The sequence below is a fragment of the Corythoichthys intestinalis genome, chromosome 1, assembly GCF_030265065.1.
Source record: "Corythoichthys intestinalis isolate RoL2023-P3 chromosome 1, ASM3026506v1, whole genome shotgun sequence".
Classification (NCBI taxonomy): Eukaryota; Metazoa; Chordata; class Actinopteri; order Syngnathiformes; family Syngnathidae; genus Corythoichthys; species Corythoichthys intestinalis.
Window position 1 is genome coordinate 56,725,952 of NC_080395.1, and position 26,421 is coordinate 56,752,372.

Genomic DNA, 26,421 nt, shown 5'->3' on the forward strand with positions numbered 1-26,421 from the left:
ACTTTTGCAGGCCAAAGAAGGACTCTTCACATGGTTATAGCAGGACTCTCACATATAACGTAGTACACATCTCATGGCCAATGAGAATTTTGTCTTTTTCATTTTAAGTGGGCCAAATCAATCATATTATAAGTAAACTAATGTAAATTGCTGCTGTATTTTCATTCTTGTAAAAAGCAATGTAACTTGCTATGATCCAAGGTTTTGAACAGGTGTGATACTAGCGTGTGGCCACAGCGTACACATATGATGTTGCTCACAGTGGTCCTCAGTTAGCTCAGGGAGCTTGTGTGTCTTCTCAGACACATGAAAAATTAGATGATCATTGCACGCCAGCCCAATTTGCTGCAGGCTTTTGTTGCTTTTTTTGCTACACCAAGGAGAGTGGTGTGAGGCTTTTTGGATTTCCAAAAGATCCGGTTCACCGCCAAGTATGGGCAAAACAAGTTCTACAATCTAGAGACCATTGGACGAATGACGATGTGAGTAAGTGTCGTGTTATATGTTATGTCAAATACAGGGATCATGGCAAATGTTTTAATAAGGAGGGGGTGTGAGTGACAATGCTCCCTGTCCACCGAGGAGGCCACTTGGCCGACGACCGGCGGCTTGTCGCACACTATGGTCGCCGGCCGATAAAGGCCTATGGAGCGCCAGGTCGTCTCCGGTTCTCGATTGTATAGACTTCCACCCCGCTCAGTCCTCTTTGCGTGCCCATCCTGAGAGCACTATCCTCGGTTTGGGCCTGGGAAGCCCCCTTCTCTCGTCTACGGTTCTTGATTGTGTAGACTTCCACCCCCCTCGGTACTCTTCGAATGCCCACCTATAGAGCGCTATACTCTGCTTGGGCTCTGCCAGCTACGTGCTCCGACGTCGGCCGGCTTGTCCACTGAGGATGCGCAATTTTCTGCGTTCATTCCCCTCTGCGCCCCCAAGGACGAGCACTGGCTGCCTGCCGGGGCCGCAGCAGAACGACAAGCCGAAACTTGCTCGCCGCTGGGGGTGGCCGATCGGTGAAGATAATCACCCCCACCGCCGTGTGTGACATGAGTCAGCATAGTTTTGTATGATTTTTCGTTTTCAAAAGGCAACAAAGAGACTTGGAAGAGCCACTCGGTTTGGGTTAGCACGTCGCCTATAATGTCACACTCCCCTTTTGTTTCCAATTTCCTCCGAGTCCACTCTGGGAAATGACGAGAGCCAGACTAACTCCGACGGCATAAAATACCATTCAGGAGGTTTAAGAAGCTGGCAGTTTTGACCATGATGCAGTAATTTACTGAAAAAATGCAGTTTTAATATTTCATATTCAATTTAGCACAAAACTGTTGTCACGACCACATCATTTATTTAGCAATTTGAGAAAAATACTTCATAAAAATATGTAGTAAAAATATTGGAGTAGAGAGAATAAAACAATGATGACATTTTGCTGCCCTCTGTCACATTTTCCTCTTTCTGAATCCTCCCCCTCAATGGGGCTGAATTCTAAATTAGCTGAAATCGTTACTCTGCCGACATCATCGCCCAGATGGAGGCGGGAGAGCGCTATAATGATAGGTGGGAATAAACGTCAGATTAAAAGACACATTTCTCGTCATCTGCGCTTTGCCAAATTGTTGTATATCGTTAAATCGTCTAAAAATATGATTTTAGTTTGCATAATAATTCTATTTAAGACTTTTTTATGATGTTACAGGCACTTTAAACAAATAGGTACCCTTCCTACACTTTATTTTTTTGGAAGGGTGGCAAACATTTTATATGTGAAATACACCTCCGTGAAGTTGACGACGCAAATTGCCATGAGACGCAAATTTATAGAAAAATTATATTCATTTATTTGTGCTAGGTTTGTGCTCGTTTGTGCTATAAAAATTCCGTTTGTGCTTCTATTATTTTAAGATATAAACAATTGTTTTATAGGTCAATCTGAGGTCAACTAGCCCTGCATTTCGATTAAAAATGGCTAAAAATGGCATGTCATTTGTGCTACGTTTGTGCTGTAAAAATTGTTGTTTGTGCTGCTATCGTTTTTTAGATTTTGATATATTAATTTCGAGGGATGACGTGCCTTGCATCTCCCCATTTACTGCAAAACGGACCCGAAAGGGTTCTATTCGTTTGTTCTACGTTTGTTTGCAATAGTTGTTGGGACACCCTTCTGCTATCAAGAGAGTTGGTATGCTTTGTCAGCCGCGACGGAGTTGCTGCGATTGACGTCATCACTCGAAATTAATATCTCAAATAAAACGATAGCAGCACAAATGAAAATTTTTACAGCACAAACGAGCACAAATGTAGCATAAACGAATGGCACCATTTCGGGTCCATTTTGCAATAAATGGGGAGCTGTTTGACGTCATCACTCAAAATTAATATCTCAAAAACGACAGCACAAACCAAAAATTTTACAGCACAAACTAGCACAAACGATTGACACCATTTTTAATCCAAATAGGGGGCTGGCTGATTGACATGTAAAGAATTGTTAATTCTCAAAAAACGATAGCGGCACAAACGAAAATACTTACAGCACAAACGACTGACACAAATTTTAATCAAAAAGGGCGGCCTGGCTGATTGACCTATAAAATAATTGTTAATATATCAAGAACGATAGCACCATAGAGAAAGTTTTTCAGCACAAACGAGCACAAACTTATGACATAATTTTTCTATAAATTTGTGTCTGAGTGGATGCCAACTTAATACCGCCACATCCGAAATGGAGTGTGACCCGGTGACCTCTTGCCCCGCTGCCCAGTTTTTAATGGCCCACAGCTAATTATGAAAATATTAGTGCATATTTCTTTTTGTTCTGCAAAGTTTGTTTCAGTAGTGTAAATATACAGTAAATTTATACATACTTACAGCAACATACCTTTGGATTATTTGTTGTTTGTAGCCCAATCACTGCCTTTGATAGTTAGAAACATCAAATCACTTTCAACCAGGAAGGATGGCATGGAGTGATCATGTTTCATTACTATTGATTGCGACAGATGTCCAATCCAATTTTACTCCCAGGCAAAATAGATTGTACAGCTATCGCATCAATAGTGATTTAATACTTAAAAATAAATACATATAATATATATATATATATACTGTATATATATATTACCTGTTTCCCATCCTCTGTTTAACATATAAAAGTGGAAAGGTTTCAAGTTGGCTGTTGTTTCTTTTGATTCTTTTGAAGGCAGCACTCAGAAAGTAAAGTTTGGACCAGCCTTCTCTAAAAAAAAAAAAAAAAGTTCCTTTCACTCCTCCCAAAACCTTCAACAGTGTATAGTTGTATTTGATACACTGCCAATGGATTTTCCCATTGGCAGTGTATCAAATACTTGTTCTCCCCACTGTACATTCTACACTGTCTCATGCTTACCTCAAAAGTTTCCTTTCAACGTCGCAAGCCATCCAGAAATCAGTTGGACTCACAATTTGCTCAGAGGTCTGGTGGTCCGGAGGATTGCGAAAAACACAGCACAGTTTATTCATGCGTGTTGTAATGTGTGCCTGCAATAAGTCTTCAAATCAGCTTTCTGCAGGGCTGTGCTGTCCTTTGCCCATACCATCACAACCTTTGATCTCATTGGTCTTTAAATGCGTTGGCAATCAGCTGCCTTCAGAATGGCAGCAGCACCTACATACTCATTCATTCCTCCGGGGAGAGGTGGGATGGGGCCATACAGTCCCGGCCCGGCTCCCCCTTGATTTTAATGCGTCACACAGCAAGGTTGTAGGATGGATGGGACCTGTTGGTGGGTGTGTGTGTGTGTGTGATATCACGTTGCCTCCTCACGACCAGCCCCGCACCTTTTTAACGCACCACACACATCCACGGAGGAGCTCCAGCAAAGGGTGGTGGGAGGGGCAGCTGGGTAGAAATTCCATGCAGCGGTCCCACTGCCACAAGCTGAGCTCTCCTATTTTAATGCATATATTGCAATACCCTCCCCACACAATCCCATCACGGTGCTGGGTCATGGCTGCCAGCCAGGGACCTGGGGTTGGGGGTGTGTCCCCTCTTCCAATCCTTGAAGGCCGGTTGATGGGGGCTTGGGTGGCCCGGGGGACCACCCTTGATCCCTAGGGGGTGACGATGGCCCCTTTGCTAGGCCGCAGGAAGAGGGATGGGCTGCGCTGGCTCCTCCCTTCCCGGGCTGGCTGTGTGGGTGCCGTGGCCCTAGGGTGGCGCCCGCGCAGCGTCTCCCCTTGTCTGCATGTGGCTGTCGCGTGTTTGATGGGGCTCGCTCACGGCTGGATGTGATAGGGCGCGCTCATCTGGGGGGGGGCTTTGGTGGCGGGATTGGCGATGGGGAAGCATAGTGTCAGTTGCCAATGGGCTTACACTCACAAGGGATTCACACGATTACTGGTTTCTAGATCATAGAGCTGATTTGTGCACACTCTACGCCTCCCAATCACTCATCTTATAGACCCCCCCCCCCCCCCCCCCCACAACCCCTTCTTTCCCTGGTCATCAAGCCCCCCACATGGTGTCAACCGGAAATACATCTAGCTGATGATAGCACCAACATACTCATAGTTATTGTAGGCGTTCAACGTATTTCTTGTTGTTGTTTGTGTTTCTTTTCTTTCTTTTCTTCTGTTCCCCCATAACCCCTTCCTGCTCACTGCTTTGTCTTAATAAACAAGGTATGTTGAATGATCACAATGGGAGTATGTCACACTCCAGTGTGAAACATTAAAACTGTTCAGACCAGCCGGACACCTCCATTCTCCAACAAAAAAAAAAAAAAAAAAAAAAAAAAAATAGAATGGCAGCAGAGGACACAGGCGTTGGACTATTCTCTTGCTCACCTGCACTTTTTTGTTTGCCATAGTTCTGATCGTTTTTAGTTTTGTTTTACTCTGCGCCCTTCGCATTGTGAGAGTATTATTCACGTGCATGTTGCCAAGTTCCTTTTGCTATTTTTTTTGCCCCGTACTGTCCAGAGTGTTTTTTTCCCCTGCTGTTTTGTAGTTTTACTGCAGATTAATTAGCATTCAAACGCTACTGGGCCTGCATTTTTGGGTTCAGAGGTCAAGGTTTCACTGTAACACAACAAAGAAAAGAAAATTTGGCTGAAGATTCAAATGTCAAAAGCTGCTTATCATTTCCAAAAGATGAGTCAATGTTTTACTGAAATGCAGTTTTATATTAAAAGATGGCAAAGGGATAATTCACTATATCACACAACACAGTTTGTTAGTACTGCACTGCCATGGAAATACATATACAGTCTTCATATTTACACATCAAAATGACAATCCAAGAAATCATAAATACATCTTATTGTTAACTTTACAACAGCTATATCTGACCAGTATTTATAACATAAAGGGGGACAATTAAATAAATGATATATTCCCTATTATTTGCAAGATTTGGAAACACAGTGGTTAAAATTATCCAGCAAATGTTAAACAAATTGTTCTTCTCCAGTGAGTAAGATTAATCTAATGACAGTCATGAAATCCCTTTGTACAAAAGATTATACATCTCAATCAAAACAGTATCTTCAACTTTAATGACCTATATATATCCGCAAAGTATAATTTGTACAGATTTAGCATTCCTGCAGCAGAGTTGGGGAGACTGTGAGCTGGGATGACGATGATAGGTTGGGTCACTATCATACTCTTGTAGGCTGGCTTTCAACCAACCGTGTAGCTGCCAAGACCCTCTTTCATTGGCTTCAGTGCTTTGTCTAGCAGCAAAACAGCAAGTTGCTGAGCTCTAAGCAGATTCTTAAAAATACATGGTTCTATGAATATAGTTGTCTGAGTAGTAATATAGGGTTGTCAACAGGGGGAAACATTCTAAAAAGTAAAATGCATTATAGCTGTGTCTTAAATCTTTTAAAGTGATGCTAAACTAAACTACAACGCTCACTGCTTCATGGAATCCATCTTGCAGTGTTTTGCTATACTACTGTTGCAGATACCAGAACAGTGCTGCAAGTGCACTTTAGCATCACATATTTACCCATCCCCTTCAAAAGAAATTAACTCCAGATATTTGTTTTGCAAACCAGATATTTTGTGGTTTAATATATTAGTATAAATATAATGTTGTCTTAAAAGAGAACTTGGGAGAAAATGGCACAGCTTGTAAGATAAGCTAATATTAATCGATTCAAAGTAGCATTTTTCAAAAAGTGTATTCAATTTGGAGATTCAGGTAACAATGTGTTTTTGTTTTTTTAAATACAAAAACAATGAAACGACATACAATATACTGTTCATACTGTATAAACCTAATAAAAAAAAATATAATAATTTTGTTTTGTAGCACACCACTACAATGAAAACACTTTTATGCTAAAAATCTAATTGGCAAGTTTTGTGTAACATTGTTAAAACTTCACATTACAATTATAAGTGCTGTAAGTATAGTTTAAAAATTGGAGGAACTACTGAAATAATTGTTCTAATAACATTCAATTTCTATCACATAGTTGCTGGTTATGAAAAAACAAATGACTAACACACAAAGAATGAACTGCTGAAAAGATTTCGGCCTTGTGTTGCTTAATTTCTTCCTTCACAGTCTCAGTATCTTTACGTGTGCTTTTCCTTTATTTTATCACAAACACCGTATGGGCTACAGTAGGTACGAAAGCACAACGACCTTCACGTTGCATCAGCAAATCAATCAATTAAATCTAATAAGTTAAAAAAATGTATGGGGAACAAAGACAAAATATCTGGCACTTGGGCAGTTAACATAATTGCAACTTCCTTAGCTTAGTCCAAGGATGAGCAATGTTTAAATAGAAAAAAAAACCTAAAAGGGCCTTTTATACAGCATTTGCAGAACTTGTGCAATCAACTAAATAAAGAGTTCCCAGCTAGATCTTTGCTGAAACTGCTAGGGATGTTAAACATTTATTTGCCACTGACGGCTTCTGCAAATTTGTGACAACTTTCTATTGATGTGAAATTCAAGAAGGATTATGAAGAGTTGGTAAAGCCCCACCCTTTGGCACTGTCATAAATACAATACTTGAAAACCTGCTGCACAAAGCTCAACAAAACACTCACTGTTCTGTGAAAGTCAGAAAGCCCACTCAGAAGTACAAAAATCATTCATAAATAGAGTTCATAAAGAGATGAGTGGTTTTAGGGCACCATAGTCCCGGGAGGATGTTGATTCAGCCGAATCCAACAAGAAAAAAAACCTCCCCCAAAAGTTAATGTCGCACACTATGTCGCACACTGAGAGACATTTGTCGCAATGAGAGTCTGCATCCTTTAGTGTTTGCATCTCTGGTCACTTCTTCTTAAGAGTGTATTGCATTTTCTTTTGCCACCATTAATATGTGTACTATTTTTCCACAAAACGTTTTAGCAGAGTACATTCTGGGCCTGTGTATGAACTGTATGCGTACAAGTAGGACAGAGGTCCAGTTTCGGATAAAGTGTTCAGTGAAAAAATTGTTTGATTTTGACTCGAAATATGCATCCGCACTAGTACACCTTCAATAATCTATGTCCAGACCAGATAAAATTACAGACGTGTTTGTGTGTTTTTGAAATGGAAGCTACTTTAAAGCAGATAGGCCACCCTCACACCTCACTCTCAGTCGAGGGCTTGCGCATGGAAATCCAGCCAGTGTCAGGGAGGCTGTGCTGGGCGTGACGTTGAGGGGTGATTGCTGAAGGAGTGAGGGTGATTATGGAGGAACATTCCGATGCCTCTTCCTGAAGGAGTTGCTCCGTCTCTCCATCATCCAGTGAAGCGCTGCTCGCTTGCAGCGAAACAGTGTCTGTGCGCATGCAGGTGTGGAGGCCTCCTCGCGATGGCTTGATCTGTTTGAGGTCATCCCAATAAAGTTCCTCAGTGGACAGAAGACACACGCCCTCCACAATACGGATCTTCTCTTTTGTGTACCCTCCCTCCACTCCACCCTGGACAACAAATGGTATTCACTTAGTTAGAGACAATGTTTGTCAGCATTACGAAAGACAGAGTTGAATCCAAACATGCTCATATTTTTTCACACCTGCAAGGGCAAAACCTTTCTGTGATCTAGTTTGTTTTAGTCACACTGTATAACAACCATGGAAAGCGACAAGCAATTATTCATTCTAAGAAAAGTCAAAAACAAAATCGCACATAATTTAGATTAAATCACTACGACCACAACTCTCAACAGACTTGGGCGGAACTTTTTCAGTTTGACTTTTGCAGTCATTCTTTAATACATCAAAATGATTAAGTTTTATTTCAGTTATTGAAAACTGGAGAGTTTGGCCCATATGCATTCAAAAGTTTAGAGAAGGTCAAATTAAGTTCAGCTATGAACTTTACAGAGCATTTTAGGTTCATCCTGAAAGTTACTCCGGCAGTCGAGTACTAACTTTTTGTGAGTAGTGGACAATGATTACTGTAAAAAAAATATATAAATATACAGTATATACAGTACAGGCCAAACGTTTTCAGACACCTCATTCAATGCATGACAAATGAAGGTCCCAACTCCATTGATAAAGCAATAAATTCCACTAATCAACCCTGAAAAGGCATACCTGTGAAGTCAAAAACAATTTGGCAAGTGTGCCCAAAAAAGTAGAGCAAAGGGTGGCTACTTTAAAGATACTACAATATTATAGAAGTTTTTAGTTATTTCACCTTTTTTGCTAAGTACGTAATGTAATTCCAAACGTGTTCATTCAGTTTTATTACGTTCAGTGAGAATTTTCAATGTAAATAGTCATGAAAATAAAGAAAACATACGAATTAGAAGGTGCGTCCAAATTTTGGCCTGTACTAATATACTGTATATATATGGCAGAAAACACAGACAAGGCTGAAAAAGTGGTTTCTGCTCTTGCACCCCTCTTTAAAATAAAGTGCTATATTTTAAGCCAAAAGAACTGTTGTGTTTGATAGAACAATGTCTATATCAGGGGTCAGCAACCTTTTTGGTGTGGCGTGCCACTTTCAAATTTTCTTGTCAATCAGTGTGCCACACCAAGATTAATGACGCACATCCGAATTTTTATATCCAACAGAGCTGTAATTTTACTCCAAAGAAAACAACATGAACATACGTTGAAATCTTACAACTACCATTCTTCTTTAACAAATAACTAAAAAATAAAAGTATATTTTAGAAAATATCAAAACTTGAGCATCATCTTATGTAAACATATCACACACACACAACCCAGCAAGAAAAGGGGAACAAGCGTGATTCTCAGTGCAGGTCTCTCACAGTACAGAGCGGGCTGTTTTAACCTTCAAAGTCAGGCGACTACTTTGTCTTTTTCACTAACAGTGAATTCTATGCACAATTTTAGATTTTATATAACAAATACAAAAGATGACTACCTTAATGTGATCCCTGGCCCTGTTTTCCATGAATTTCATGTTTCGTCTCGTAGTTGCGTTTGACACTTGTTATGCGACACACACACAACGCTCCCGAGGCATAATGCACAGAGCAAGCGGAAGTAACCAGCCAACCAGTTGTTACCGGCACCCCCAAGGGGCCGCTGTCCCCTACAGTATGACCAGCTTACTAGTTAAGCGTAAGAAAAAGAGAGGCAGGGAGCAAGGTGTTGAGAGAGAGTTGTGCGAAGAGCGCCATGAAAAGTGGCTGTGTCCCATGCTGGTTTTAGTTTTGTTAATAAAAGTCTCCAGCAAAATACCATCCAACGTGTCACTGTGTTTTTATACACATCACCACCTCTCTGAAGTAATACGCACCGGGCGAATCGACGACAACAAGCCACGTTAATCGCCTGTCCACTACACCCTACGGTGCAGAGTTGCAATAACCAAAAAGTGCAATTGGTAACACAGTGTACTTCCGCCAGCTCTCTGATTGGTCGGCTTCGTGACATGTTAGTAGCGTGGGCTGAATTAAACGCGCAGAGAAAAAAAATCCGACAAGCGCAGGAGTCGAGAAATTGGGGAAGAGCTGGAGGTGTGCTCAAAATCAATTATTGCTCGCATATAACGCCACAGGCAGAATGGGTGAGAGGGGCGGTCCCGTAAAGCCCCTAAATAACAGGGCGCGCAACTGAAAATGCCTTAATTTCCGGTAAAAAGGCACATTGTAAATGGGCTCGCTTCTGCTATCCAAACAGCTAAACATGAAAAGGTTCACACTCCGGATGTTTTCAGTAATCCTTTATGTGTCTCTTTTCTTTTTTATGAAACTAAAACAATGAAAAAATACATGCAATCAGCAACAATGCTGCAAATAACAAAAATGCCATCCATATATGCAAACACAATTAGCCTGTATTCAGTAGTTCTTAATTAGAAATATCAAACACATTTCCCATCAAACATGCAACCTAAAGACAATATAAAGAGTGTAATTCTCAATTTGACAACAAAATACTCACAGACGTTGCTCTAAAGAACACAAATGCCACTCAAGTTGTGAGAGTGGAGCTGCCATGTAACACACTGAATCCCATTAGAAGAACTTCCTATTTGCATTTTTCTTCTACTGTTTAAATAAAACGGCCACAAGATGGGGCGCTTGAGCAAGTGATAAAGATACAACCGACAATGAACATAACACGCTTTTTTTTTTTGCCATGCCCTCGCGTGTCACTGGTTAACCCTTCGCGTGCCAGTGCTGACACGCGTGTCATAGGTTGCCGACCCCTGGTCTATATGCTGCCATAGCAGATTCAAGGCGCATTAAATCCCCAAACTATTTTTAATTTGTCCGTTTTACCCTGGAGACCCCCCATTTACAAACGTCGCGCAACCACTTTTGATTCAACCAAGCCATAAAAAGAAGGTAAGTCATTATATTTATTATACAAAATGTATGTTATTTTTAGCTTAGAATCACTAATTGATGTGTAATATTTTGTTAAAAAAACAACTTCAAAATAAATTATTTAATTAATTATGCTCTTTCATGCTCTCACTTCCAGTTTGTATTTTGCTGTTTAATTTTTTTTTTTTTTTTTTAAATACCCTTTGTTCAAAATTTTTCTTCCCCCAGAAAATTGAGATTTTTAAGCTTTCGAATGATGTATCACACATGCATATAGGAAAATTTAGAAATTTGGCCAAATTGGGGTCTCAGAGCGGAACTTCAAGTCACCTGAGTGTTTTCCGCCATATATATATATATATATATATATATATATATATATATATATATATATATATATTTTTTTTTCCCTTATTTTTTTTTTCCCAACGTGTGCAGTTGTTTTTTTCTAGAAATGTTAATAGTATGGATAATTATCATTCAGACACCTAAAAACTACACCAAACAAACAAAATATTTAGTTACACTCACTGTACAAAAATGTGAAATAAAGACAAACATGCCCATGAAAAGACTCACACACAGCTCATTGTCAATAATTAAGTAGAAAAGGAAGAAAACAAAGAAAGCAACAAGTGTAAAAGACAGTTGGTTGATGGTATAACTACCTGTCCATAGCACATTAGGGGTCAAAATATAAAGGGGGAAAGGGAGTTGTATGGATGAGAGAGCTGCAGGGAGTAAAAGAAAGGCAGGACATAATGAGCGTGGAGGTGTTGGAAACTACCTCTCCCAGATATAATTTGCTAGTGAAATGTGTCTGTTTGTAAAAGAATATAATGAATGAAAGCAAAAGTTCAGTAATTAAAAATTTCTGAAATATTTTCTTTTGTGGTCTTAGGGTCATTACCTCTTTCTTATATCGAAGTTGATTATATATTGGAGGCTTCTGGGAGGCCTCAAGCTTGACTTCTTGTGTGGAAGTCCGATATGAAGGGTTACTGTAGGTCAGGTTGCTAACTCCCGGATCAGCGAACTTGGACTTTTTATGTCTGTTGGCCAAATATAGAACGTGCATATCTTATTTAATGACTTGAATATTAAATATGATCCAAATATTACTTTCAAGCAACATTTTAGTACAGTACATAAAAGTATTCTTCAATGGAGGACTCACCTGTAAATAATCAACGCAACAATAAGAATTAGAATAGCCAGTATAGTCAAAACTCCTCCAATCACATAGCTAATATGAAGTCCTTCCCCTGTAACATAAAAAAACTTAGCTGGTCAGCAATCACTTGTTTGACTTGTATTGAATATGTGTGTGCATCCATGTAAATGCTGAATACTGACCATGGGGAGCAGTAACCACGTTACTCTGTAAGCACTCTTCTACATTTAGGTTCTTGTCAGTGCAGCTGTAAAACAAATTATAAATATATCTTGAGAAAACAAAGTGAGCATTTTGTGATATAATAATCACAAACCCTGATCTGCAATCCATTGTGAACTACCGGTAGTTAAAGTTAAAAATAAATGAAAATGTGTGGACATACTTGACCACTGAGGGTCCACTTTGAGAGGTTTCCGTTGAAGCTTTGGGGATCTTGTTAGGGACAGGGGTGCTGCTGGTTTCTCTGCTGGGAGAAGTGGGGATGTAGCCTGCAACTGATAAATATATGTGGAGTGTGCACTCATGAATTACACATTCTTTTCAAAACTCTGCTTAAAATAATTTAATTGTAGGCACTGCAGAATCTTAAACCACTCACTGGTGGAGCATGGCCGTCCGTCTGGCTCATCCGGACATGCACAGATAAAACTGCTGGTCTTGGCAAAGCATAGATGAGTACAGCCTCCATTGTTCACCCCACAAAGATTAGTACCTGAAGAAAGAGGAGGGATGTTTCAAACATACTTAATTTGACTATTTATTTCCAACAGTCTTGGTAAAAATAGGTAAAATAAGAGACCTATACATAAATGTGCTTTCCACACATAGTAGTTATGTTTTCTGTTTTGGCATTTGGGTAAAAAACACTCTTCTGCTTGGTGAACACATCGCTTACCTGTCTGCCTGTTAGGTGATACCACTATAATGTCCATAAGCCCCTCAACATTGGCCAGTACAGTTTCCTTGTTACGGCCAGTGTGTTTGTCCACTCGCTGGATTGACTTAGTCTGCCAATCAGTCCAATAGATCCAGCGGTCTTGCTGCGAGAGTCGGGAGAAAGGGGTTAGAGGGGAGGACACCGGCTTCAACTGGGGAAACGGAGGGAGAAGAAGAGAGGAAAGGAAAACAGACAAGGATGGGGGGCAGGAGGAAAAAAAGGGAGGGGGTAGGCAGAAGAGGAGGAAGAAAAATGAGGGTCAGAGTGGAAGCGAAACAGAAGAAATGGTCAAGTCCAATGAGCCAAGTATGAACTGGAGAACGAGCAGATGACCGGTGACCAGAGTTACACGGTGAGCTGATACGTGAGAGAGCAGGTGAGTGACGGAGGCAGCCATTAGGAAGGTTCAGTCCAGTGATTGATAGCTTGGGGGCTGAGAGGTTGGGGTTAAGGAGTACCTGTGTTAGGGCAAAGGGGTGGGACACTGGGCTAACGAGGATCTGACGCAGTTTCCCATTCAGGTCAGAACTCTCGATCCTGTCCAAATGGGCATCAACCCAAAATATCCTGTAGAAATGAACAGAAATCCATTAAAACCCAACAATACGCATATGATATCTATTGATAACACATAAAATATAATGGTGTTGAATTGAGAAAACATGACAGTGTTGAATGAAAAAAAACAAAAAAACAATCACAAGGGTTGAATAATTTTCTTTGTACTTATGTCATTGTAACCAAGCAATTAGGTTTTCAACCCATTTCATTTGGATTAGGGTTGTTCCGCTCATGTTTTTTTGCTCCCGATCCGATCCCGATCATTTTAGTTTGAGTATCTGCCGATCCCGATATTTCCCGATCCGATTGCTTTTTTTTTTCTTCTCCCGATTCAATTGCAATCATTCCCGATAATTTTTCCCGATCATATACATTTTGGCAATGCATTAAGAAAAAAATGAATACAACTCGGACAAATATATACATTCAACATACAGTACATGAGTACTGTATTTGTTTATTATGACAATAAATCCTCAAGATGGCATTTACATTATTAACATTCTTTCTGTGAGAGGGATCCACAGATAGAAAGACTTGTGACTTTGTATATTGTGACTAAATATTGCCACCTAGTGTATTTGTTGAGCTTTCAGTAAATGATACTGAAGGCCATGCCCAAATGCATGATGGGAATTGGAACCATGACTGTGCATAGTGCTACCAATTGATATATCTTCTCTGTGTTGGGAAACAACATAAGATGTTAAGAAAAAGATCAATTGCGCGCTTGCTTCCCCACATTGCTTCCCATGATATTTCTAATCGAAGGAAGAGGGATTGTAAGGCTTTAGCCAATTAAAATAAGGCTCCAAAGGCTGCCAAAATTCACTTTACTCATTTTACGCTGCCTTTTAGCTCTCTATATAGGCGAAGCGGCGCCATTACAGATGGAGCGCGACAATGCGTGAGTGGGTCGTGCAGTGCATGCATTAATTGCGTTAAATATTTTAACGTGATATATTTAAAAAAAAAATGTAATTACCTCCGTTATTGGGATAAATTTGATAACCCTACCTTAAGCCTAAACTAAAGACTCTGGCTAAGTGTAGCATATTATGTTTGTAACGTTAAATACAATTAGAAAACGATTTAATTAAAAAATATTAGGGCTGTCAAAATTATCGCGTTAACGCGCGGTAATTAATTTTTTAAATTAATCACGTTAAAATATTTGACGCAATTAACGCACATGTCCCGCTCAGAAAGTATTCTGCCTTTTGGTAAGTTTTACAGCAAGACTTTTTGTGCTGTCCAACAGCGAACTCTTGTGGTCGCTTTGCGACATGGTTTATTGTTTTCTTTCCAGTTCATTATGGCTGCACGACGTCTCGGGCTGATAATGTTGTGCTTATATGATCCTTGGACAAGATTTGTCCGTAAGTATGGTTGTTGTAAAGAATGTACATATTATGTTAGTAAGCGAAATGTTATATTTTTTGTATGAGACGCTTTTTGTTTATGTTTAGTGAACCTGTATAGCGTGCTAAGCTAACGTTGTTGCTAATGCAACGCTTGTGTACTTTTTTTTTTGTAGTTTTACGACGGTCTAAAGAGGACAATGGTTTGAGGCCATTTTATTAATAAATCAGATGAAAAAGGAAGAAGTCTAATTATTAAGGCGTCGTTCACTAGCTGTCTAGCTTTGGAAAAAGTAGATGCTTCGGAGTGAGGACAGCATAGACAGATTTAAATGACAGTAGAGTGAAATGCCCACTACAGTCCTTTTGTACCGAATGTTGAATGTATATATCCATCTTGTGTCCTATCTTTCCATTCCAACAATTTATTTTACAGAATATATATATAATTTACAGAAAAATATGGCATATTTTATAGATGGTTTGAATTGCGATTAATTGCGATTAATTACGATTAATTAATTTTTAAGCTGTAATTAACTCGATTAAAAATTTTAATCGTTTGACAGCCCTAAAAAAAAAAATATATATATATATTTAAAAAATGCATTGCCGATATTTTTTTTGCCGATTCCGATACTTTGAAAATGACGTGATCGGACCCGATCACATCTCTAATTTGGATGCTAACAAACCAAAATTTCCTTTGTAGACATGCAGATAGAGTTGTCTGAGAACAAAGGCAGTCTCTGACCTTCGCGTGTCATAGTCTAATGTGAGTCCATTGGGCCAGCCCAGGTCAGTATTGATGAGAACTTTGCGGTCTGTGCCATCCAGGTGAGATCGCTCAATCTTTGCAATATGACCCCAATCGGTCCAGAATAGAAACCTGCAAAAACAAGGTGGCATTGGTGAAATGACAGGCAAAACAACTGCATGTCATATTCTTGATTTATCTCATGCAAGTAGTCTTAGGGTAAGTGGGCTATTAATTATAGGGTTTCTTGGAGTGTTCAATACAATTCCGTCTATACATCAATTCCTGCTCACCCTTTGCTCGGGAACACAGCAATGGCTCTGGGTTCATCCAAACTGTTGTTGACAAGGACTTTGCGGCTGGTTCCGTCAATGCGTGCCACCTCAATGGTGTTTCTTCCGGTGTCAGTCCAGTACATGTTTCTGGCTACCCAATCCACAGCCAATCCATCTGTGGTCTTTAGGCCCTGACTGATTACAGTCTCCATGCCAGTGCCATCAAGGTTTGAACGTCTACAAACACAAGTAAATCAGAATCTATGAAATATATCATGTATTCTTATTCTAAATGAAAACCGAAGACCAGCATCATCAGGGGGCGCTACCTTATCACATCCAAGGTGACATCCGTGTAGTACAGTTTTCCATCTACACTGTCATAGTCTAGTGAAATGACGTTGTGCAGCTCAGGCACAGGTACGTGCACATCCGTGTGATCGTTAGTGTCCAAAGAGATTCTCCGCACACTGATGCGGTTGGAGAAAAGAAGAAATGTTTCGGGGGAGTCATCACATGATCTACCATCGCTCTTCAGCAGGATGCCAGTAGGGCAACCACAGGAAGTACCATTGGGACGAGGCAGGCATAGGTGAGTGCAGCCACCGTTCTTCCTGCCACACTTATTGAATCCTGAGGAGGACAAGTGAGGAAGGTAATAAAATTATGCAGTGAATTCCAGGTCAATTTATTCAGGAAACTAAAGTCAATTTGCAGTCACTTGGTTATTGACTGGGTCAAAGTTGGACCCTAAGCACACAAGCTGGATCTAGGCCTTGAAAATTGCCCATTTCATTTGGGGGGTGCTTGACGATAAAAGCGCTGACCTCAAGACGCTTTTTTTTTTCCCCTTAGGACTAGGAAAGAGAGATTATAGCCAGGGCTCTCACCAAAACCAACAATGCTTTAGCTCACCAATGTTGTTCTGGATGAATTGACAAAAAGTAGGCTTCTTAGAAGAGATGTTCTACTGTGTCAGTTCATACTAGAAATGGGTAAGTAAAGTGGCAAGGTGTCTCAAAATGTTTAAACTAAGCAATCAGTTAAATAATTTGTTTTTTGTTAACTTGCCTAACTCAAGACTTACCCAAAGCTCTCTCTCTGTCCACAGCCTGGATGTCCATCAGGCCTGGCAGATTGGAACGAACAGTAATAGTGTTGGCACCAGAATTTTTGTCTGCCCGCTGGATGCTGCGACTCTGCCAGTCAGTCCAATAGATGTGGGACCCCAAGAGGGTTAAACCATACGGGTGTTGGACTGGTGTTACCAGGGTATGGCGGTTCTGGCCATTCAAATCAGCAGCCTCAATGCGCTACGGAGGATCAAAGGGTAGATACGATGATTTCAGTTATGATAATTGGCGTAAACATTTACCTAAGATCCCTGTAGTCAAAAATATAACCTGTAATACGCAATCTCCAGGAGTTTTTCATTAGTGCTGGTTGCTTCTTACCATTGTTGGTATTATTATTGTTGTCATTTATAGTTGTTTGTCCTGTGTGTGTGGCCTTCACCATTGTTGGTATGGTTTTACTTTCATTTACCATGCTGGTATGAAATTGTTTTGTGTTAACTGTGGTAACTTCATCACAAATGACGAAATTGGTTACAAATTTATTATCTATGTAAAAAATTGTTTGAACTGAATTTTTAGTTGCCTACATTTTGGAAGGGAGTAGCAAGAATTTTAGTTTCTTAATTAGATGAGAATAGGGGTGGGATTAAATACGTTTTCTTCTTCCCGCTCCTTTTCAGTTGATGTTGCAGTGTTTCTTAATTTGTTTTGCTGCTCTTTTTTGTTATATGAGCTGTATATATTTGCTGTCTTGACAAGGACGAATCATGGGCTGAAATAAACGAATGTAACGAAATGAAGTAAAGACGATGGCACATCTGGTAAATTAACGTAGATTTGCTTGCTGTTTATGTACAGTTGTCAGGTCTTTTTACTGCGAACGAGGCAACAATGGCAATTTGACAAATCGGTAGCAAAACCATCCTTGAACAGGGATATAAATGCTGTGCAAATGAAGCAAATTCCCATTTTGTGTGTGCAAATCTCCAATATTTAAACTGGAGTGAGTAACTGAAGGCCAAGTTTCCTGACATGTTATGCAAAAACTCAGCATAGGAGCTGAGTCTGAAATAGGATAAATAGAGCATTATATCTTTCTTTGTCAATAGCATCAACTAAAGACTATTTTCATCATCGATTAATCGGATAAATGTCCCTTTTTCAATTACCTTCACAATTTACCTAGAAGTTGGTTTAGGCATTTTGTAAGTAGCAATGAAGACAAAATGGAAGACTATTTCCTGCAAAAATAATATTTTATTAGAGCTCCCCGACCTATATAGTAGTATACAACTGTATCGATTATCAAATTCATTGGTAGCTAATTCATTAATCTATTGATTTAATCGATTAGTTGTTGCAGCCATATTAAGAAGGTAGTTTAGACAGTAAATTGTCTGAAAATTGGCAAAAATGTGAATTGTTGTTTTCCAAAGTAAAAGCAGATTTTTGTTCATGTCCTACTTTGACTTAACAAAAATATAATAAAGAAATCTGATAATATTTACAACTGAGAGTTTATATGTATAATTTCAAGAATTTAGCTAAGTTTAAGGGTGAAGAAGGTCCTAAGCGATAAATTGCTTTACAAAATAATTGTTGATTAATTTGCTAATCCATTAATGAATTACTTGATTAAATTGCTAATCAATGAATGAATTAATTGTTGCACCTCTATTGCAGATTCTCACTTCTTTTATAATTTAAAACTCAATTCAAATCAATTAATTGTTTAATTAATTAATTGTTGCACCTCTATTGCAGATTCTCACTTCTTTTATAATTTAAAAATTGTATCTTTCGCTTAAGAAAAATAAATGCTGGAAAGTAGCTCCAATAATCAGCAAAAAATGGGTTGGACCAACACTCACTTCAGTATGGGCATCAGCCCACAATAGCTGGGAGCTGGCCATGTCTATTGCAAGACCATTGGGCCATCCAAGGTTGTTATTGATGAGGATCACTCGATCTGACCCATCCATTGATGAGCGCTCCAGTTTAGCATGCTCTCCCCAGTCAGACCAGTACATATAGCTGTAAAGGGATTCACAGACTGATTGAGAAGTGAAGTGGGCATGGAAAAAGTAAAATAAGGTGTATCTTGACAGGCTTTAACTTTGATAATAAAGTTGATGGTGATCTGGTCATATCACTTCTTTTGTGCCACATTAATATACAAGATATCTTTGGGGATCAAATTCGCGATACAAAAGCCGCACGCTATGGTAGCCTCACCCCATCTCATGGTAAAGTGCAATGGCACGGGGGCTGTCCAAGTTTTGCCACACCAGAACCTTCCTCATGGAGCCATCCAGATTGGCAACTTCTATCCGGTTGGTCCCTGTATCGGTCCAGTAAATCTTTCGGCCTACTGCATCTACTGCCAGACCATCAGTCGTCATCAGTCCTGGAAAAAGAAAAAAGGTAGGCACACTGCTGCAGGGTTCTCAATTTACCAACATAAATTATATTTGTAACTTAGAATTTTATTGACTGTAAGTGTCTGTCTGTGTATATGCATGTGTTCATGTGTGCGTGTGCATGGTAAGTGTTTTCTCTAGAACTTTCATAGGCTTGAGGCCTGTCAAGTCACAACACAAGTTGTTGTGGTATTTCTGGGCACCAACTTTGAAGTCCTGCTCCTCTGTCATTCATGAACCAATTGTCCTGAAACTTGGCAACTTTGTAGCATGGCGCAGTATATATTGATCCTCAGCGCCAAATGTGGATTTTTTGTATCAGGGTTAATTAATTAATTAAAAAATCATTAGCCATTACAAGGCAACCTTCTTTAAGTTGGGAATTTGCCAGTGGAGGGCAGTGAGGACCTATTGTTTGTGACTCATAATCATTTAATTTAAGGACAGAACGAGATACAAAATTACCAAATAAAATGTAGCGGGCCTAGAAAACACTACTCCGGTGAAAATATGGTCATAGACCGTATAGAGAAAGAAAAGAACAGGCTGGAGCACTGCTTCCATCTTATCAGCCCCAACTTCCACTGCAGCGTACGGTCGCCTTATGAGCACTGATCTCCGGGGAGAGTTGCTGAGATGTACAGGAGAGTCTGCGGTACTTGCGCAAGTGGAATAAATGGATGGAATTTGTGTTGGATAAAATGTAATGTGACAAAACAATTTACATACAACAAGTGCAATATTTAGTTTAGTTGGAAACATTTTTTTTCTGTGTGAAAAAAGAAAAGTAATTCACTTGTTTTCCTTATAGTTTTGAGGCTCCTCTTCCTACACTGCTTCCATCCTCGGAGCCCGATTTGATTAATTAACTGCGAATTTTTTGTGCCTGTTGGTTCCTAGTTAGCCATTCGAGGGCATGCGTGCACAGCCTTCAGCCTGTTAGTATGCTGGCGCACACTGGTGCTTGTTTTCAGCAGCATGGGCAGAATTTAATTTGAATTAATACATTTTAAATTATTTTTAATATATTTATTTTAGAAATACAAATATGATATTGATTTTTATTATACAATATATGAATTGACTTAGTTTTAATTCATTAAAATATATTGAATTAAAATATGCGCATCATGCACTATACAAAAAATACAAAATAAAGGGTTCAAAACACTCATCTTGATCAATGTGGATGAGCCATGTGTGAGGAAAAAGCAAGTGACACCTGACTAGCCCCATCTCGTAATCAGTAGTAGTAGTGTTTGGCTGTTAACATTTGCTCGATACTATCAATACTCAGATTAGCGACACTGAAAAATGAACTAACTACATACTATATAACTTCAGAGGGCATCAGTACAATGTGAAGTATTTGTATTTTTGACGGCGTGGAAATGAAATGAGCGGAAAATTTATACTTCGAGAGGCTTGTGACAACGTTAGCAATTAGAGAATTTAGGGGAGCAATGGGAACTGGTGTCGTCACACTTCAGCCATTTTACATCGGGACCATTCAAAAAACATAACATTGCAGACAATTGAATGTGTTCTTCCAATAGCCATAGATTGCTCCATTTTCAACCGATTTCAAACGACTCGATTTATCATAAATTTCGTCAGGAGGTGGGACAAGCAGCTGTCAGTTAGCAATGGCCACAATGGCACTTTGTAACATATAGTGACGGTCGTCTGCTCTCGGATCAACACGTTTCCCATGAACAAGATGGATAAACTGTCTCAATGTTTATTTTGTCTGCGCAGGATGTAGGAACACAACTGTGTTGCTCACAGGCAACATGCAGGTGTCCCTACGCTGCCAATGAAGAACAAGAGAAAGCACACAACGATCACAAAGTTACACTTAGGGTCAATATTCATCAACAAATAGTAAGAACACGTAGAGCGTGTCATACTAAGCAGCACGAGAAGCAGAAATTCTGACTCGACAAACTTCATGCTATGTGGTTGTGAAGCATTTGAGACTGTCATTAGATATGTCACACTACAGGAGGCTTCGTGACCGACCAATCGAGTTATATTTTTGGGAGATGTGAGTAATATAAGGTGTGGTGTAGTGCGTGTGAACAGCCTGAAATGCATGACAAGCAAGCTCAATGCCTGACAGTTGAGAACCCTGTTGCTCTATCTTGCTTAACTTTAGGTTTCTAAAATTTCTCCTCACCTGTAGAAATGATGTCTTCATCAGCTGTTCCATTGATATTGGCTCTGCTGATTTTCTTAAGTGTACTGTCTGACCAATACACCTTTCCTGCAGACAATAACAAAATAAGATAAAGATATAGTGCTTGCCTTTTTGAAACATAAGCTCAGCTCATGACATTTTACTTCTTTGACAGGACACACAAACCATCTTGCGGGTCAACTCCAATAGCAATCGTATTTTTCATGGAACTGTTCACAGCAAGAACCACATCAGCAAAGTAAGGGATGTCCAAAGACACCATTCTTATGTCCGTTCTCCGTGCAAAGATCAAGAAGCTGCTCATCCCTAAAAAAGACAAAAAAGGCGAGAAGAGAAAAAAAGGAAAAATTAACAAATAACTATTGTTATTAATATGCTGCATCAACACGCAATGAGTAACAAGGTACAAGACTAATGTAAAAATAAGTTTATATATGTATGTGTGTATGAGAGAGAGATTATATACCAGGTGTGCAGGTCTTTCCATCTGTCTGAAGGTTGATCCCAGTAGGACACGAACAGCTGTAGACTTTGGGAGCAGGAGCCAGGAGACAGAGGTGACTACAGCCTCCATTTTTCACTGCGCATGGGTTGTGTACTACAGGTAGAGAAACAAACAACAACAACAAACTGACAAACTGCTCCTTTCTGGGTCATTCTAGGAGACGAATGAGAGTGCTGTGGCCTGTTTTGAAGCAATCAGACACAGGTTGTGCCTTTTTAGGCACTGATCAAGGCTACATTTATCATTTTCAACATTTACTTTCATTAAATATTCAGTAGGACGTTTATCAGATAGCTGCAATAGCAGCACATCCCTGTATAAGTTTAAACAAATCAACAACGAAAACAAAGGTGTTTCAATGCAAATAGAGATAAAACATGATGTTTCCTCTTATATTAAAAAAAAATTAAGAGCGCAGTTACATGACAACGTGACAACATACAATGGAACAGACCTGGCTGTGGTCCCAATACCATAAATACAAAATAAATAAAGAAAGAAAAATTAGAAACCATAAGAACATTTTTTTGCTTGACAGGCTGACAGGTACACATTCATTATTCAGCAACAGTATAATAGAAGCTTTCCACACTCTAAATTTCAAGCAGGTTTGCCAATAAGCATTATGAGCTCTATTATGGGCAAGCTTTGAGTGACAGCAGCATGGAACAAGTTTCTTCAAGCAGTGTCTGACACAGCCATAATTACAGTAATCCAGTATATGTGTCGGCTAAATATAAGAATATTTACTTCCTGTCCCGTTATAAATTATTCAAAAATGCAATGACTCATTCTTATACTACTCATCAGGAGAAACATGTCAAGAAAAGCGCGAGCGCACACACCTGTTTCGCGGTGTCTCTGGAACATGTGAATATCCATGAGGTTCTCCAGGTTTTCTGTAAGGGTGTGCCGCTCCAAGCCAGTGAATTTGTTAGCACTCTGGATGCTCTTGGACTGCCAATCTGTCCAGTACAGCATGTTTTCGTGTACAGTAAGCCCAAAGGGATGAGGAAGCTGACTGCCAATCAAAACCTTGAAAAGGATAGGTAAGACTAGTGAGCTTTTCCAGTTAGTTATTCAAACACAGTTACAATCTCTATCCGTCACTGTAGACCATATTTAGATTACAACCCTATAGAAATATAAACACATAAAAGCCTATATTACCTGTCGGTCAGAACCATCAAAGTTTCCAAATTCAATTGTCTTCATGCCAGCGTCTGCCCAATACAAGCGTTTAGTTTCATAGTCAATGGCAAGTCCATTGGGCCATGTCAAGTTTGAAGAGATAATGACTATGCGACCCGAAGAGTCCATCCCTGCACGTTCAATCTTTGGGTTGGCACCCCAGTCAGTCCAGTACATGAAGCTATGGAGAAAAACATATGCACAGCATTTAAGAAATTCCCTCAAACAAAACGCTCTCATCATATAAACATTTTTTTTTTTTTTAAATAGTCCCACCCTCCAATAGGGTCGACAACAATGTCCCTAGGTCGGTCAAGGTTCTCCCATATAAGGACAGTCCGCATGCTCCCATCTGCATTAGAGACCTCAATACGATCTGTACCTGAGTAACAAAATATATTACATGACTTAATATCAAAGAGCATACAAAGTCATTTTAACAGCGTGAAATATAACATTGCCCAATAAGCGCTATATTTTATCTTACTGTATCGAGTATTTGAAAACTAGGTTGGTTACCAGCATCAGTCCAGTAGAGTTTGTTAGTCACCCAGTCAATAGCCAAACCAGCTGGACTCTCCAGGCTGGTGTCCACCACCACCTGCAAGACAAGAATAAACCCAACAGTCAAGCTTGGTCACTGGTTATAACCCTCCGATCTGTTATCTTAGTAAGACTGCTGCAACCCTCTTCTGGTATTCAACCAAGGTGTAATGACACTTCTTCATCCAAAGATGGCACTATTACACCAGTTTCTTCCTGCCTTTTTTTTTTTTTTTTTTTTTTTTTAAACCTAACCCCACATGAAAAATCCAGAATCCCATTGATTCAATTCTAGAGGGTCTTCTGACCTCCTGCTTGCTGCCATTCCATAGGGCTCTGTTGATAGAGTCAGTGGTGACGTCAGTCCAGTAGATGTAGCTGTCTCTGGCATCCCAGTCCAGTGCCACAGCATTACGCACGTCAGCCAGAGGGATGACATCATCTGACATATCTTCTGTGTCGAAACTGATTCGTCTGATGTCCGTCCTTCGGGCAAAAAGCAGGAACTTGTCAAGACCTGATTAAAGACCAAAGGTCTTCTGTCAGTCTTCTATTTTTAAACATTGGATCAACAATAAAAAACACAACACACTGACAAACAACAAATTTACACATCTCCTAAATCACCACACTTGTTGCGCGAGATCACTTAAAACATCTCGAGACTGTGTCCTTAAAGTGTGGTACGAGTACCAAAAATTAAAATGTTTTCTTTTTAATTCGCTTTATTCTCCTCCTCCTAACGTTCACTCATTTAAATCCAGTTCAGTTGCAACAATAACATTTAACTGAATCTTTAGCAAACAAAATATATATATCGTTAAACATTCATGTAGAAAAAAAATGACTTTTAATGGTAACAAGAATTTTATTAAATAATTATTCAAGTAAAGTTTAATTATTTTTCCTATATCCAAGCCAGATAGATGTTAATGACAGAGGTAGGTAGAGTAGCCAAAACTTTTACTCAAGTAAGAGTAGCATTACTTTGAAATGATATTGCTCAAGTAAAAGTAGCCATCCAAAAATGTACTCAGGTACAAGTAAAAAAAAAAGTATTAGGTGAAAAGAATACTCAAGTAATGAGTAACATTGTGAGTAACGACTTACATTTGTGTTTGATTCTGTTTTTAACAATGTTTTTTTTTTTTTTTTTTTGTGTAAATTCTGAGTTATCTAAATGAACTGTTGTTATTATGATACAGTACAATAACCCATTGCATAACCAGATTAAGCCAAAGAAATACAAAGAAAAAAAAATCATTGAATTCTGGCTAGAGAGAAAAAAAAAAGAAGCACTATTCGTCCAAAGAGCATGAGTGCCCTGTGGTGGAGAAAATAGTTCCCAGTTTGAATAGTGATTAGTTCTTTTGTAGTTACTGTAATGAAATAAAAATGATCATATCTCCGGTTTTCCGTGGTCAATAGGTGACAAATAAAAACTGGCAGAGAGGGTAAAATCCATGCTTTCAAGTCATGTTGAGGGCAGCGCGCTATGTCAAATACTTCATTTTTTTACGGTGCTTTCAAGACGCCACGTGATTGAACAGGCTGACATGATCATAGAACGGCAAGCTTGCGTTACGTTTGATTGGTATAATGGTGTCATATGATTATTGTTGCGACGTCTCATTGGTGAAATTGGTAGCGCTACTTTTGGCGTCAATGGCAAAAAAAATCTAATATGTACAATAAAGAGGGAAAATGTAGCAACTCTTGTGTAGCACAAAGTAGCAGAGTAAGAGTAGCGTTTTTTCTTCACAAATCTACTCAAGTAAAAGTAAAAAGTTTGGCTTTTTAAAACTACTCTGAGGAGTACATTTTTCTCAAAAATGTACTCAAGTAAATGTAACAGAGGACATGTCACGCATTACTACCCACCTTTGGTTAATGATCAAATGGTGTCTTGTCATATTATTATATAAAACACCTAACCAATTGTTTTATGAACCTTCCAGCCTACTACTCCACCACATATTAATGTGGCTCTTGGTACTGCTGTAGAATAACGCATATTGCATACTGGGGTCGCGTTAACCGAATATTTTCCGTCATTGACCGGTTTTTTAAAACGGTGACGGAAAAAACTGAAGTCCATCCGTCATTTTGACAGGTTGCAATTCACACCCCAGACCACAGGGTGGCGAGTGAGCATATTAATTAGCTATTGTCTATCTTGATGCATGACGTCGTTGGCCTTACTCGGAAAAATGTCAAGGCAACTGAGTGTTTGCCTGGCACGGCCAGACTGTTCTCCCTGTATTTTTCAAACACTGAGAGAAAAGTCTGGGACACAGCCTCTCGAGTAGGTACAAAATCAATCGACAAATTAGATTTGTATATTTGCGTGACGTGTTCTTCACGAGCAACGTTACTCTTGCGCGCCGAAAGTCGTCTCTACAACAACACGGATGGCGGGAGAGCCGACAATATGTTCCAATCCGCGGTAAATTCAGTTTTAAATGAGCTAAAACACATCGACACGAGACATTGACAACAGTCTGTCTCGCGCTAGCCATGTTGAATAAACTCCGTTCTCCTCGTATGTTTACTTCCGCGCGCAAGTCCCTCGTCCTGCCCTCGTCGCTTTGCTAACGACACGTCAGCCCGTCGCTGATTGGTGCACTCCGCTGTCTGTTTGCCTCTTGTTAAGCT

At 39.5% G+C, this 26,421-nt stretch overlaps 1 protein-coding gene across 3 annotated transcripts in view; it reads right to left on the minus strand.

Annotated features, from left to right (window-relative positions):
- Positions 1-5,165: 5,165 nt before the first annotated feature.
- lrp4 (low density lipoprotein receptor-related protein 4) overlaps positions 5,166-26,421 on the minus strand; it is a 160,566-nt gene continuing 139,310 nt past the window's right edge. The window contains exons 17-39 of one of the 3 annotated variants that reach the window (XM_057832440.1): positions 24,075-24,283; positions 23,743-23,824; positions 23,500-23,605; positions 23,203-23,404; positions 22,878-23,067; positions 21,994-22,125; positions 21,693-21,833; positions 21,507-21,593; positions 19,143-19,314; positions 18,779-18,941; positions 16,919-17,144; positions 16,161-16,464; positions 15,850-16,068; positions 15,554-15,688; positions 13,336-13,444; positions 12,836-13,028; positions 12,539-12,652; positions 12,323-12,434; positions 12,120-12,184; positions 11,941-12,028; positions 11,674-11,815; positions 11,432-11,494; positions 7,804-7,923 (exon numbers count right to left, since the gene is read on the minus strand). In XM_057832440.1, the coding sequence (XP_057688423.1) occupies positions 11,453-11,494; positions 11,674-11,815; positions 11,941-12,028; positions 12,120-12,184; positions 12,323-12,434; positions 12,539-12,652; positions 12,836-13,028; positions 13,336-13,444; positions 15,554-15,688; positions 15,850-16,068; positions 16,161-16,464; positions 16,919-17,144; positions 18,779-18,941; positions 19,143-19,314; positions 21,507-21,593; positions 21,693-21,833; positions 21,994-22,125; positions 22,878-23,067; positions 23,203-23,404; positions 23,500-23,605; positions 23,743-23,824; positions 24,075-24,283 (3,233 nt within the window). In that variant the 3' untranslated portion in view covers positions 7,804-7,923; positions 11,432-11,452. Of the gene's footprint in view, positions 7,924-11,431; positions 11,495-11,673; positions 11,816-11,940; positions 12,029-12,119; positions 12,185-12,322; positions 12,435-12,538; positions 12,653-12,835; positions 13,029-13,335; positions 13,445-15,553; positions 15,689-15,849; positions 16,069-16,160; positions 16,465-16,918; positions 17,145-18,778; positions 18,942-19,142; positions 19,315-21,506; positions 21,594-21,692; positions 21,834-21,993; positions 22,126-22,877; positions 23,068-23,202; positions 23,405-23,499; positions 23,606-23,742; positions 23,825-24,074; positions 24,284-26,421 lie in introns of all 3 variants that reach the window. The other 2 variants (XM_057832435.1, XM_057832430.1) reach the window with 2 other exon arrangements.